At 43.7% G+C, this 16,010-nt stretch overlaps 2 protein-coding genes across 2 annotated transcripts; one reads left to right on the top strand and one right to left on the bottom strand.

Annotated features, from left to right (window-relative positions):
- Positions 1–9,949: 9,949 nt before the first annotated feature.
- On the bottom strand, positions 9,950–13,021 carry LOC140219672 (uncharacterized). Its single transcript, XM_072289574.1, has 5 exons — positions 12,674–13,021; positions 12,068–12,247; positions 11,643–11,760; positions 10,054–11,057; positions 9,950–9,961 (listed from the first exon to the last, which is right to left on the bottom strand). The coding sequence occupies exons 1-5, from the start codon at positions 13,019–13,021 to the stop codon at positions 9,950–9,952; spliced, it is 1,662 nt and encodes a 553-aa protein (XP_072145675.1).
- A 480-nt stretch (positions 13,022–13,501) lies between these two features.
- LOC140219669 (uncharacterized) lies at positions 13,502–15,203 on the top strand. The gene is made up of 4 exons (XM_072289573.1): positions 13,502–13,709; positions 13,775–13,914; positions 14,308–14,509; positions 15,127–15,203. The coding sequence occupies exons 1-4, from the start codon at positions 13,517–13,519 to the stop codon at positions 15,201–15,203; spliced, it is 612 nt and encodes a 203-aa protein (XP_072145674.1). The 5' UTR covers positions 13,502–13,516.
- The last annotated feature ends 807 nt before the right edge of the window (positions 15,204–16,010 follow it).

Here is a 16,010-nt window from a genome sequence, read left to right as displayed (position 1 = left end):
ATAATTTTCCTATGTTTCCGCGGTGGAAATGTTCAGAGAAAAAAAATACAAATTGCTCGTGTTTGCCCCCTCCAAGTTTCACGTCGCTTCCCAAAATCTACTTCACCTCTGTTTTGCGTATCGCTCAAGAGATGGCAGCACTTGCCCATAATAAGTGCGCCATCTCTTACTCTGACGGTATCACATTGTCAACTGGGAATCTCACACACTCGAGAAAAAAAATGGAAACCGGTATGCGCCAAATATGGGACGCCATGCAATAGAGGGTTAAACCAGTGGGCACCAATAATTCGATTACCATTCTGTGCCTACTTAATACGCTTTGAATCTATCTATCTATCTATCTATCTATCTATCTATCTATCTATCTATCTATCTATCTATCTATCTGTCTGTCTGTCTGTCTGTCTGTCTGTCTGTCTGTCTGTCTGTCTGTCTGTCTGTCTGTCTGTTTACGCCGACTCAGAGACCCAAGTTGCCTACGGGCTTGGACCATCTCGTCGTCATAACGCCACCGCAATCGTGCTGTCGTCAATCAATCGCGATCATGCCGCCGTTGCAATGCCACCGTCGTCATTGCATCGACGTTTAGTCATCGCACGCATTCGTTGTTATATCGTCGTCCCATCGTCGTCTTTCCAGCTTTCGCATCCGATGCTCATCATACCGTTGCTGCTACGCCGTCGTCGTCATGCCAACGTTGCCATACAGCCATCGTTACGTCATTGTCGTCGTATAGTCGTCGTGATCTCATTGTACTCATGTCGTTGTCGGGACGCTATCATCCTTATCCCACAATCGTCATTTCAAAGTAGTTATACCATTGTCATCATCCCGTCATCGTCATACCGCCTTCGTTGTTCATCTACGTCATTGTATTCTAATGACGGTGACGTCATTTATTCGTTATTTTGGCGTCGTTGTTTTGCCATCGTCATCAATGCGTCGTCATGTATTTTATGTCATACCGCCGTCGTGATGTCATGGTAATTCCATGGTCGTCATTTCAGCTTCGTCATCCGATTCTCGTCTTACCGTCATCGTCATACAGTCATTGTCACGTTGTCGTCGTTATACCAGTTACACCATCGTCATCATTTGAGAATCGTCATCCCATTGTCGTCACACCACCTTCGTCGTTCCATCAATGTTACATCGTCTATTGTCACTGCATCGTCGTTATACAATGGCCGTCATGCCGTCATGGCCAACCCTGGAGAGCGAGTGTCACAGCAAAGTGGGCCAATCCCGGAGAAAAGTGCGTGTCACATATAGCCGAGGCAAGGGCAACTTCAGAATAACCACTACAGATCTTAAAAACTTAGGTAGAAGCTGTCTCACGATGACTGTTGACGGTATTGCGTTTAGCATTGAATCGGTGTAGCCACACAAAGTATTGCCACCGTCGAGACAAGTAATGCATGAGGTGCCTACTGTAGCGGGACTCCTCTTTCGCGCTTCCCTAAGAACACTCGGCGCAATCTGGCGGCGCCGCCACGAAGCCTGCGCGTGGCCTGTGAAGTGCATGGCGCGCCGGTGCGTGCAAACGCTGAGAACTCTCCCTTCGCTCGCCGCACACGCAATGGCACACCTAGTTACTCAAGTTGGCCTCAAAGACGTTCATTGAAGAGCCGCACACCCCTACTGGCACATACCCAATGACCAAAGTTGGCATCAAGGAGGTTCATTCAAGACCAGCAGAGACCGAGTGGCACATACCCAGTGCTCCAAATCGGTGTCGAGGAGCTTTTTTCGAACAGCGATACCTACCCAGTTCCGCATCTATAGTGACCTATGTCAGCGTGAAAGAGTTTCGTTGAAGAACAGCACATATGTGCACCCATGAGCAAAAGTATGCCGACCACAAGGTCACACAAAAAAAACAGAATTTCTTAAAACGCATAAGCGGAAACTGACGGGTTCTCTAGACAATTTTTAATGTCAAGTTCGGACCGCCGTCCTTGATTTCAAGTTTCATTCATAGACAGAGGAGAAAATGGGTATTATCGCGCGAAATCTGGCCCGTAGGCTTTTGCTCACGGGTGTACACATTTTCTAGATGCTGAGTGACCCAAATTTGGAACCCTGTTGCCTGAGCACAGCAGTTCGATGGGCTACCCCGTCGATCATGGACTACCTAGTGACCAAGGTAGGTTGGAAAATGGTTACATACATACATACACAGGCACGTACCCAAGGGGGGGCCCAGGGAGGCCCGGGACCCCCCCCCCCCCCCGAAATTAAGACGCATGCCCCCCCCCCCCCCCCCCCCTCCCCGCCCCACGCCACCATTTCTACCACACATTCTTAAAGCACCGCCAAATCAATGTTGAGGCTTGACAGCTATTCGGCGATCAACATTTTGCTGCCTTTCTCACTCCTTTTGGATGGCGACAGTTATCGGCGTCTCCTGGGATGTGATGGCCCGTTTCCTCATCAATTCGGTGCCTGCGCGATTAACTTGAGATGCATTTAGTTGTCACCGTCTATGCAAAGGTCGTGCCCGTCGTTGTTGCTTCGTAAATTCAACCTTGTTCGTTCAGACTGATCCAGGGGCCAGGAATGGGATTCAGTTCGTGGTCAGCTGGTCTGTATGCATGTGGAACGAGTTGCGGCCAGAGAAAATGCCATTTGCCTTTAACTTTTCTTTTTGTTTCAATATTTCCTCGAGTGACGGCTCGCCGCGGCGCTGACAGATCCTCAGAAGCATATACCCGTGATATGGGTTAGATAAGGTGGAAAATAAAATGATGGGAGACAGCATCCATCATCAATCCTTGCAATAACGCTTAAACTCATAGGCAATATGACTGTCACCCGTTAACTCGTCTGGTTTCTCCCTAATTCTACAGCTCTTTTCGTGCAAAATTGCCAACTGGAAACAATAGTCGCAAGGATTTGAGAAATTAAGCGATCTACTAAGGGAGAGAGCCAAGGCAACAGCCAAACAGGAAGGAAAAGCGAAAATTAACAAATGTAACCGTTGTTTATGAAAAGGAAGTTATGAAAGGAAGTTGAGAAAACGCCGCCGGAAGTGGAGGACAATTCCGTGTGTTCTGAATGACGCTTCTACAGTTATCATTCGAGCCGCTTAATGTTGCCACTTCTCTGCTGTGCTTATGTAGATGTTTTTCTAACCTTCGACGATGGGCGTAGTACGTGTAGAGTCGCAGCTTCCTGCGCCATACGCGGTTGTACGCGACTGGCGGGCACGCATCGTTACATAGCTTCCCAAATAACAATACGAGTCGGTTGTGGCACTTGCTAGAGCAGTAAATGAAGGATCCAAAAAAACTGTGATTGTTCCGCAAATATATATTTCTGTATATTTCTTCCAGAGCTAATTAAAAGAACGCTACTATAGTCGGGTACAACCTAAGAGGAAGCTTTAGCTCGGGCCTAACTCCGACGCGGCCTATTCAAATACATGTAAAACGCAAAAACATTTTTCTGAGATACGCCCTGGATCGATTTTAATGAAATTTGTTGCATTTGAGAGAGACAGTTAAATTACAGTTACTGTTGGAAGCGGAATTTCGATTTAGGGCCTGAATGTTGTTAAAAAGTATTTTCAAATATTCGACAGTTTGAAAAAAATAGCACGAAGTTTACAAATCCATAGCTTTGCATCAAGAACAGATATCGCAGTTCTGTAAACGGCATCGATTAGACCATTCAAAGCGGACAAATTTTATATGTCATTTACATTTTATGAGAATTTGTTACGTTATTTACAATGGTTCTGCAGAAGCTGTATTTCCATATTACAAAAATTTTTTTTAGATTCATGTGCAACATATCAATTTTGTACGCTTTAGATGTACTATTAGGTGCAATTCACAGAATTGTGATATCATTTCTCGTTGCCGAAAGACAGAGTTGCAAACTTGATAGTCTCGTTTTCTGAAAATTTCCGATTTCTGCCAATTTTTAACAATACATTCAGAACCTAAAGGAAAATTTTGAAGCCAATGGTCACTAGAGTTGAAGTTTTTCTTTTAAACGCAACAAAGCTTGTCAAATTTGGTGCAGTGGTTGCTGAGAAAAACGAATTCTCCTTTTACATTACATGTATTTAGATAGGAGCACCCGAGCTAAAGCTTCCACTTAAATCTGCAATGAAGCCCCGCCCACGCCCTCATAACCGCCAGCCACTGCTCCTCCGCGAGGCTGCAAATAATTCGTACTTCAAACTTTTTCTGTTACCCAAATAGGGCGGTAACTACAAAAATAAAATTATTAGCGCGTAATTTTATATCGTTCCCCTCGCCAATTATATTGGAATGGCGAATGCCTAATTCATTATTGAACTGAAATAACATGCTCGCTTCACTACAACTATTCGTTGTGAAGTTTCACTCAGTTGTCAGTGAATTTTCATGAGTAAAACGGGTTCAGCAGTGAAATGAACTGCGCAGCAGATTTTGAAGCGTGAAATTCTCAGAATCCATGCATTTTGTCCAGGTCTGTTGCACACCTCATTGCTTCCGCCAATGAAAAGACTCTTGAAGAACAGCAGACGCTCCAGGGGTATCAAGTACGACGCCATTTTGAAAAGGCCGCATGGCGACGATTTTGTTTGCTTCTGTGATTGGCTGGCGGAGTAACACAACTCCGCGCGGTCCGTGTGCCTTTGTTGTCAACTGCTGTTCTTTAAACTTCTATTCTACTAAAGTAATCTTTATGTTACACGTTCGCTTCTGTACTTGTTCTTGGCAGTGTTATTCCTGCGCTTCTTTCCTGCGCGAGCCCATTTGACGTTGTTCTTTGTTTGCCAAGTAAGGGAGAGGCGTATCGCCCAGGCGTACCTGTAAAATACACCTTATTTCATTTATCTGTTGTGGGTTTATGCATTTTTATAGCGAATGGTGGGCGTTATTCACATTTGTACTAGTAAAGGTACCCCCCCCCCCCCTCATTTTCACAGAAATATTACGTTGGGTTGGGCCCCCCCCCCGAAAAAAAATCCTGGGTACGTGCCTGTACATACATACATACATACATACATACATACATGCATACATACATACATACATACATACATACATACATACATACATACACACACACGCATACTAGCGGGTGCTGAAAAGTTCCTGGCTTTGCGCAGAAAGAATAGAGCCACAGTTTTGAAAGTAAACATTTATTCAACATGCTCCGCCCTGGCACTGATGCAACTGTTACACCGTTGCTTCAGTATTTCTAGTCCATTTAAGAAAAAATCTTATTATAGGTCGTCAAACCAGCTCTCAGCAGCACGTTTGACATCAACGATGTTGTGAAAATGGTGACCCTTGAGGTGTTTCTTCAAATGAGGAAACAGACCCAGGTGAAAATATTGCTACTGGTTTTCAATTGGTACTAATGGTTTTCAAGTGGTGTGAAGTGGTCTGATGTGGTCCCAGTTGAAAAGCTAGTGGTCTGTTGCTGGTTTCAACTGGTCCCAGTAGAAGGCTATTGGTCTTCAACAGGAACTGTGCTGGTTTTCAAGTGGTACTACTGGTTTTCAAGTGGTGTGAACTGGTCTGATGTGGTCCCAGTTGAAAAGCTAGTGGTCTGTTGCTGGTTTCAACTGGTCCCAGTAGAAGGCTATTGGTCTTCAACTGGAACTGTGCTGGTTTTCAAGTGGGATGAACTGGTCTGATGTGGCAAGTGGTCTGTTAATGGTTTCAACTGGTCCCAGTTGCTGGCTATGGGTCTTCAGTTGTAAATGTGCTGGATTTGAATTGGTTCCAGTAGTATCTACTGGTCTTCAAATGGAACTGCACTAGCTTTAACTGCAGTGCCAGTTGGAAGCTACTGTATTCAAATGGGATTGCACAGTTGGCTTAGACTGATGCCCTTTCTCAGCACTGTGCATTAGAGATCTAGCATGAACTGTGGTTGGTTTCAGTTTGCTAATAAGGTAAAGCTGTCAATCATCATGTGCCATATTTGGAACAGTTTCTTGAAATTGTGTACTAGATTTACACAAGGACCTAGGGTATGTAGTCAAGAGTTCGACGAAAGTTCGTCTGGTCAGGTAACATGATGATGAAGAAATTGCGGCCACTGACCAAGTCAAGGTGAAAAAACACACAGAGACGTTTCGGGACCCGTACGGGTTCCTTGATCACACTAAAAGCGGGCAAGACTTGCAAGACTCTTGCCCGCTTTTAGTGTGATCAAGGAACCCGTACGGGTCCCGAAACGTCTGTGTTTTTTCACCTTGACTTGGTCAGTGGCCGCAATTTCTTCATCACGACCTAGGGTATGTGTTGCCTTATGGGTTTGGCTGGAATGCAAATCATGTAGTTCCAATTATCTAGCCAAACACACTGGTTACACTTGCAGTCCGAGTCCAACCAACAAGAAGCATGCTGGGTGACATCTGCTTCCAGCTAGGCCCATCAAAGTATGACACGATTCCATTCTTATTAAAAATGCCCACAATCCAGAGAAAAGTTCTTTTGAATTGAACAGCATTTATTTCACATCATTGAGACTTGAGCAGAACATGGCTACCTCATACACACAGCATCATAGCAGCTAAACATAAGGACAGAAGAACATGCAATGTCAAGAATATGTGTATATATATATATATATAGTCGTAAAAAGTCCCACAATTAACAACCTAGAAGTATTATTTTACTAGCATATTGGCCGGTGGGCTGACTATCAGAGTGAATGGGAGTACAGAACATGTTATTTTATTAGGCATCAGATAGGGAAAGCACATGTGGAAGGGCATGTGGCTCAAAACAGTGCTAGCAGTAAAAAAATAAAAGCAAAAAATATATTTTTACAGTAAATAACACATGGGCAGAATATGTGGCTATTGCGATGAGTCATGACCAAGGCGTAGCTGTCCTCACTCTCCAAGAAGCAGAGGATGAGAATAAAAAGGGTTTCTGAATTGCAACCACAGAAGAAAGAACACATGGGTGGCTGTGATGAGCCACAACTATGGCAGCATTGTTTCTCCCCACCCTACAGGAGTTGATTTCATCTAAAGGGCCATTGAAACGGTTTTGAAAAATTTTGTAGACGTGTCGGATACAGCTAAAGTTAAATCATTTGCACCACAATTTGTGTGATTAAGAGAGCTATGGACGATTACAAGTTACCCTCCTCCACAGCCATGCATTTTCTCCCGAACTCGTTCGCAGAGTGATCGGGGCTAAGCTCCGCCTTTACTGGCTCTGCATTATGATGGCACATCGTGTCGTCTACTTCCGTTTCTCTAGGAGCGAGAGCTTAAAGCCTCTCCAACCTCTTTGCCAGCTGCTTGGCAGTCGACCCCAAGCGAGAGCTATTGAAGCAGCATATGTTGCGAACATTCTGTCGCAGCACCGAACATGTCTTGTATTCCGGTTACCACAGGCGAGCTGGGCGTTTCGACGGAATGGTAGAGGCAGAAACTCAACCTGATGAAGGAACATTAGCGTAGATGTATGTCAGCTGCCTGATTGGTCTCCACGGTCCAGTCCAGCCACCCGTTGGCGCATAGCTTAACCAGCCAAACAAAGAGCTAATGTTGCTATAACCAAGTGTAAAACATTTTAAACATTTACAAAAACAATGTGTTAACAATTACGCTCCTGCGAAAAATTTACGCCTCCAGCAAAGAATATGCTTCACACTGCTACTGTGTTTGGTTGAGCTCTGTGCCACCAGGTGGCTGCAGCATGCAGACCATTCATGTTTGTGCTTCTGCTCATCCCGTGAAATGGCACAGTCAAACGGCCAGGCCCTGTCCCCTTGCTCTTGCGTTTACCTGAATACTGGACTAGTGAAACGCTGTTGTGATAGTAATATTCCGGTGTGAAGTCACGGCTGCAAACGCGCAAATCCTGGTGCTGAGCGGATAGCGACAGTACGATGCACTGCAGCCACTCCGCTCGTTTGCTGCCTTGCAGAGGGACGCGATGTCGCAGCTTGACATATTGCCAGTCGCTATGTTTGCAGCCCACAACGCAAGAAAGTCGAATCATGGTGCTCGCGAAAAGGCTGAAACTGACTCTGGCCGCAAAGCTCTCGTCAAAATGGAGCACGTAACACAAGCAGACGACGCTTGCTGTGTGCCGGAAGTGCGTAAGTGTAGTGAGAAACTGTTCTTGTGCATTCTCTTTCTGTTACTTTTTTTTATAGAAACAAATTAACTAACATTCCAACTATTACAAACAACATTCGTTCACCATAAAGTTGGAAAAATTATTGATGACGTGCCCTGGGCAGCCAATCGGATAACTCGCCCTACTGACGGCATTAGGGAAAATAAAGTCAAATGGGTAGGGGCGGCTTAAAATTCAGCCGAGCGATGTGCTCTGATCGGCAGCGATGTACATTTGTAAAACTTTATAATAAATTGCACATTTTATGCGGAGCACTTAGATGCGTCAATTAATGATCACAAGGACCTACTCTAACGACTCGGTACGTTCGTGCAAAATTGTTTCAGTGTCCTTTTAAGATAAGGAGAAGCCATTTTTACTACAAACCTGCAATGCTAAGGGCATGCAACATAATAGCGGTTCAAAACAGCATAAAAACATTCGAATAAAACAGGCATGTCAGCACAAAGCATAGATGGGAAATGCCGTAGTTAAGAGGAATTTCCTTTCAACTTACAACAACAGTGTTCCAATCAGAAGGCAAGCACGTAAGCTTGCCGGCACTTTCATTGATACCTAAGGCGGGTGTGTACCTTATAAATAAGATAGGACTTGCAAATTGCCCAGACGTGGTTAGAGAATGAAAGCCAAATTCTAATGTCACTTTTGAGGCCATTGAAAGAGTGACCAGGAAAGTCACCAACACACACATACATATGTGCTCATCTATACACACACATACTATATTAAGGCCACATATTCAAGCAAAGCAGGTTAGCCACAAACTGGTTACATAGAAATATGCAAATATAATTCAAAATACTCTCTGAAACAGATATAGGAAAAAACAAGGAAAACTGAAGAACCGCACCAGTTACAATATCAAAAATTCATTACAAAGACATTTCATGCAGCTTTTTCTCGAACGGCAAAGTAAGATTTCAAGACCACTTTCTGTAAACATTTACCATTGTAAGCAAACAAACTTCACCATTTACTGGCAATACTTTGTACTGCATGTAATAAGCTTCCCAGGTTCAAACTGACCAACATTATAAATATGCAGCTGTAAGGAATACAATCTCATAGTTGCCATAATTCTTAATTTAAATACTCTACACAATACAGCTAAAATTGAACAAAAGTGACATCTACCAACCATAAAGTTGTAAATGTACGATGTCTTTCTACTTAGCTATTGGACAGCCATAAACACTCTGTGCACAATGTTATTAAAATGGAAATTGTCTCTACAACATTTCACACGTGTAGCAAATGCTATATATGAGCTTTTACATTTGATTGTTGAAAGGGAGCAGGTACCAATTTTTGTGGAAGCTAATTCAGTGCAATGCAAAGCACAATGCTACCAATGGCACCCAACACAGCAGCAACGGTAATGCCAGAATGCCATGAAAAATATTTTACATGAATTTTCCACTCTGTCGAGGTCATGACTTTTAAACAAAACTGTGCAATGGACATGCTTTTATTAATATAAACTACATTCTTTTCATGGCCACCATACTCTCCCAGCACATTTTAGTTAGCAACTGTAAAAGCCCTCCTTGAATTTCTAACCGAAAGTTTTGTGCTAATTGTGAGCTAGCTCCAGAAAAGCTCCCTATAATATTAAAATTAAAAAGAAAAATTTTCTAGGAAGTCGTCTACATTTAAATTGATACATGCACTCTGCTCAGCTCGCCAGCAGTGTTTTCTGTGCTAGCCTTACAAAAAATATTTTCCCGCCACATTCCATGTAAGTGCATGGGCTAACATCTGCTGATAATTCAAATAAAATTTCCTGCTCTGCTCTCCGAGATTCCATTAGATGGTTTGTACTATAGGCACACTCAGAAGAGAACCTGCGTGACACAATAAATATTTTTACACAGCCACTCACATCTTTGAATGAAACAATGTGCTTTATTTTGAGGCACTTTCCTTGGCCTGTCACAAAAGCAGTGCTGTCTGTTTTGTTTGGCCTTGAGTACTGCTCACTGTGGAACATGTTCCCGGCTACAATGACTCGGTCATGCTCCACAACAGGGCACCAGATAATGTTGCAAAGATGTTTGCCAACAAAGCTGAGCAATGGCTCTGACACACCTCGTGGCTTGCTCACAAGGAGAACAGCATCGTTACTGTAGTGGCTAGGCTTTGCCAAAAATTGCAAAGTATGTGGACTTGCTTGTGCACTCAATCTCTTATAGTTACTGGCCATCATAATGCGTTCAACAATTTGAATAGGCACACCTTTGGCTGACATCACTAACTCTTTAAGGTGACCAATGTGGAACTCAAAACTGAAGCAAGAGTCTGCCCAAAGGGGACCTTGTAGGACAACACTCTTTGGGATGTGCAGTAGCTGGTGCACATTGTTGGTCATGTGCTTTTCACCATATAAAAACTGCACGTCAACAACAAACCGTACAAGGCAGTTTGTACTAGTAGTAATGTTGTCTTTGCTCACTGTGTCTTGCAACAGCAGTGCAATGCCTTGTACAAGAAGTGAAAAATGCTTAAAAAACTGTGCTGGCAAAAGCCCCTCAAGGCATGGTAATGAAAAGTACAACAACCACTGCTGCCATTCAGATGCTTTCCAATACTTTCGTACTGAAAGAGACCGAGGGAGACGCGACACACAAAGATGGGGCTTTGTTGTACATAGGCGCTCATCAACGATTGAAAGAACTTGTGGTGAGCCAATGTAATATGGCTCATTCACAGCAGACAGCCAAAGCTCTGTAACATGTCGTGATACCCCCAACAGGACACAATGCATGTAATCTGGGGTGAAGCCCCAAATTACATCAAAGTACGGCAGGTTGATGAGAGGAGATGGGCCTTTTACACGTTTGTGTACTTGGTGCAGAAAAGATGCCTTCTCCATGTGTCTCTTAGTATTTTCTGCATTTCTTTCCTCCTTGACGTTCATATCCATAGGATACTTGACAGTTCCTGTTTGACAAAGCAAGAAGAGTGCAAATGGAACATGAAAGGTCTTGCCTGTACAGTTAAATAAAATTATGGGATTTAACAAGTGAAATTGCATACTGGTTTATGAGGGACTCTGCAGTGGACAGCTCAGATTAGTTCTGATAAGCTGAGCTTCTTTTTTTTTAACATGCACCCAAACCACTGTAAATGAGCATTTTTGCTTTCTGCCCTCACCGGAACGCTGCTACCACAACTGAGAATTGAATCTGCCACCTCATACTCGGCAGCATAATACCATAGTTACCAAACCAGTGCAGTGAATGGCCAATGCAGTTACTGTCCAACAACATTAAATGTGATTATTGTGGATTCCAACTAACATAGGATTTATTTTCTAACGTTCACGCGTGATTATGTATTGTAGAGGTATATTCAGAGTAAAAATCAATTGTGAGAAGTAATACAATAATACATTTAAAATATCCATCTGCATATATCCTTTGTTCATTATAAGAAGCCTGAAAGTGGCTATAGGCAAGTGAGAGCTACAACTAAATATGAATAGCAAATCATAAAATGGCAAGATTTGTCACCAGCTGTGCTCACCATGCACGGTCTTTCCACGGTGCAGGCACCACCCGCAACCGTAATACCCATTGTACTGGGTGAAGTTCTGAAGTGATGCTCGAGCCGGAGCATCAGCACAATAGCTGAGGCAGTACACCTGCAGCAAGCACATATGTTATCATGTTGACTGTTGTTTTTGTCCTAAAACAGACATTCTATTTTTAAAACACAATTGGTCAAGCTTTTACTCTAGAAGCTTCAGGCCTGTAAAGCAGGGAAATCATTTATGCCATTTTAAATTTGTCACATATCCTTCCTTAGTAGGCATACAAACTTAGGTATCTGTTTCAAACAGTACTTCCGATGACATGCAGGTCTGACATTAGCTACTTGTAGGTTAACAAAGCACTGCAATTGTGCAAATTGCTATGAGTGAAAACAGTTACGTAAATAATTCTACTCACCTCAGAATGAACTATATCAGTGCCAGCCATCCACGTCACACCACCAGTGGCAAGGTCCCGCATTTGCTGGACAAAGCTGTCGAGAAGCAGAGTCATGTTGGGGTGTGACTGACCGTACCATAAGGCACTCACGACGACATTTTTGTGCCGCATCTTCGGTGGCAGCTCATTGACAGTCAGCTGTATCGGTCAAATAGAAAACTTCGACGATTTAAAAACTGGGCTGCCGTCAGCATTGAAAGTGAGTGTCAAGTCATGCCTTTTCAATTTTTGTCTGAGCTCTCTGTACAGGGAACCATCCGTAATGTCAGACACTTCGTTCATGTCTCTGCCGGCCTGTACTTGGTCAATGGACTGCAGCCTTTTAACCAGCGCATTTGCGATGGGTTTCTCGGAGAGCAGCGAAGAAAGTTGCTGCACAATAGGCAAGGTGATAAAAAAGTGACCGTCTAGCACCAAATTCCGCCCGCTATACTTTCTTTTACAGACGGAGCAGCTGACCTGCAGACTATTGCGTTCTTGCAGATCGCCCGATGTTTCCGCCAGTAAATTCATGCAAGGTGCACAGTAAAAATGGAACCGTGCATCACGGATATTGGCTCCTACTTGTTTTTTGAACAGGTACTTTGACGCCGGAATGTCGTGCCTATCAAGTATGTGCGCGATGAGCTTCTGCAGGGCTTCAACTGCCTTCCACGACAAGCCGAACTCCAGTGAAAAGTTCAGTGCTAGTACCAGCAAGTCGTTAGCAGACGTTTCATCGACGTCCTCAGTCTGTGCCGGTGGTACTTCACTATCACTTTCGATGGGCACTTGCGCCTCAGGATGTCTGGAGTCGTTCTCAGGTTCAAAGCTATCGTCCTGCATCATTTGCTCAATGTCCGAGTCGCTGTCGGTACACGGCATACCTGGCGCCGACACCGCATCACCGTTTCCATTGTTGTCTTGCGACATGGCTTGATAGGAATCGCACTGTGACATTGTACGTCTTTGAAGATACGTTCTCGTGGATCTCGGAAGGCCGTGAGCATTGTTCATGGGCCCTAAATACTGCTTCCGAGGACCCATGGCCGCGAAAATCTGAGCTAGCAATGGCCAACTGGCCAACACGGCAAACACAACAACGAGGGCTGGATGATTGGATCGGACTGGATCGCACTGGATGGTAGTTGCGTAAAGAAATATCTTTGCTAAAACCACTGCACTAATATTTGTTACTTTTATTGACATGTAAGTATTTTTGTTACTCTAACATTTGTTTTGTCAGTTTTATATATGTAGATTTTTATATTTATTACTACAATTTATTTTACTTTACCGAGCGCTTAAATTCAATGCAATCCGATCCGATCTGGGCAAGTTTTCGGTGAGACCCACGTGAGAACTACGCCTTGAGTTGTGCGTGTGGTTGCATCGGTCGTGATTTGCAGTAGCTAGCTTACGTTAAGGATGTTTGCCGTCGTAAGATATACTAGCGATTTCGACGGAAAGCTTCACGTAATTCCTGCTTCGGATATAAAAAATTTTAGGCCGCAGAACAACTTAGATTTTGATAAATTAACTGTTTATTCAGTATTTTGGCGGGACCCGGTAGATGGCGAAAACACCGGCTACTACAACGCCCAAGTCCTGATGCTGGCAGGTATGTGCTTTGGATCCATTGTGAGTTCTTGGTAATCATTTTTACCGTTACTATGCATTCTTTAGAAACCGAAGCCGAGGTCCGTCGAAGAATGGACTCTAAACGGCTGCAAAAGCCAAAGATTCGGGCGGACCTAAACAGCAGCTCGGACGAAGGGGCCGAGACGGCCGAGAGTACAACGCAAAGAAAAAAAGTGGAGAAAAAGGTTAGTGCCTGCCATATAAATCTGCAGTACTGCGATATAGTTAGTGCTTATCAGAAATGTGTGTGAAAACAAAGATGCACGCGATAGTCCTAATTTTACCAAAACAGCTTGTGTGTTTAATTTCACACATTGACAGAGTTCACGTGAATTGTTTATACCTCATACACACAGAAAAAGAACCGGGAGACGGCAAGGGATGCGATGTACGAAAGCATCATAAACAAGACCCTGGAAGACGCACATGCGAATTTGCAGCAAGTGGCGCAGCGCCCCCAAGACAAAGTTGCGCGCACTCGCCAACATGTAAGTCACGCGAATGAACTCACGCTAGGCTGAAAAAGTTGAGAACTGTGCGCTGCTAGCGTAATCAATGACCCACTTTATTGACTGCAGCGCAAGCGGGCCCGCACTGTGATCGAGTCGGGGAGCTCAGACAGCGACTCCGATTCATTGTGCGCGCTGAGCGAGCTGAAGGCAGCGCAAGATAAAGCGCAGGTATGGAAGGCGAGGGCCATGGAATACAAGGAAGAGAGGGATTATCTCAGGGACCGAGTCATTTCTCTAGAGAAGTGCCTGGAGAGCAAGATTTTTCAGTGTAAGTGTGACATATTTTGTTACTAATTCGTTCAATAAGTGCCCTGAGATGCGGCAGCGGCGCACTATTGCTTACCCTTTAACTGCTTTTCTTATAGTGGAAGGCACACTTCCCCAGCAGCTCTTTCAAGGCTGCAGCAGCAGCAAAGGTTTCATATTTTATTATTACTTCTAATGAGGTGGATGTATATGGCCATTTGAATTATTACCATGCATACTTAGAAGTATGTGGTAATTTTTTCTGTTACTGGTGTTTAGCACATACCGCTATGCAGGGCAGTTGCTCCTTAAGAGAAGTGCTGATCCTACAAAAATGTATGCCTTTCAGCCCCGGCGCTATCTGTGACAGTGGGCAGACTCGAAGCTGCTGCCAAAATCCCTAAGGAAGTAGAAAGCAGTGACAGAGGTTTGACCTTTTGTTACTTATATCCTACATTTGTTGGTACTAGCTGTAAACTGTATAATCACTTGGCAATCGTTTCACCTAGCTGTGTATGCATTCTTAACTTGTGAGATCATGGAGCAGAGCTGTAGCCAAAGTTAAGAAATATTGCTGCTGAGAGCACTGATATAACATGTCTGAAAATTTATGTTGTATTACATTTGATTTTACTGCAGCAACCTCACTGGGTGACGAGTTGGCTTGTGGTGAGTCTCTTTTCCTTCTCTGGCTGGCACATCCAAAGGCAGGGTGAATAAGAACCAATTATTTCATGTGCTTTTCTAAACCACGTTTGGCTCTCTGTTTAGGTTCCCCTGGATCCACGGCTCCCAGTGCTTCGAAGCAGCCAATGTTGCCTGCACCACCAAGTATGCTTATCCTTGTTCTGGCCTCTAAAGCATGCCGAATAGGGTTCAGTATTCTCAGTTAAATACAGTAAAAATTAAATGGAAGGCAATTGTTGTACATTTTAATTTAAATGATGACCTCAGTCAGCGTGCACCCTCTTGAATACTAATGCAGCAACAGCTGCGCTTCCTCTGCATTCTCACATTTGTGCCCAGCTAATAAAGCAATATGTTAGTCTCTGTTCACTTTCATCATGTACAACCATGTTACTTAGAGTGGGGCTTCCTCGTTGGCTATCAACATTGCTAAAGCTGAGAAGTTTTAAGATATAGTGCGCATGCATTGAGCATAACACCTTGGTAAATAAATATAACGTGATACAGTCAGGTGAAGCACTGGTTGCCATTCTATTATCATTAATTAAAGGTTCTTGCTAAGGATCAGACATTGTCAGTACCCATCCATGCACTTCCATGTTTTCTCGTTTGCCTTTTGCAGTTTTGGATGTCTACAGTACATGAACCTTAAACGCTTTGCCACATTTTAGTTAACATTTATCCGTGTCGCTGGGAACACGTGGTGAATGCATATTCTCATGCAATGAGCAGCCACCCATTATGTTGCTATTTCCTTATTTGTAAAAGTGTTGACAGTGCTAAAAGCAAAATCAGGGACACAGTTTTCTGTGCTGATCAAATGAAGACACAACATA

Source organism: Dermacentor andersoni, chromosome 1 (assembly GCF_023375885.2).
Source record: "Dermacentor andersoni chromosome 1, qqDerAnde1_hic_scaffold, whole genome shotgun sequence".
NCBI lineage: Eukaryota > Metazoa > Arthropoda > Arachnida > Ixodida > Ixodidae > Dermacentor > Dermacentor andersoni.
This window is presented reverse-complemented; position numbering and strand designations above follow the sequence as displayed.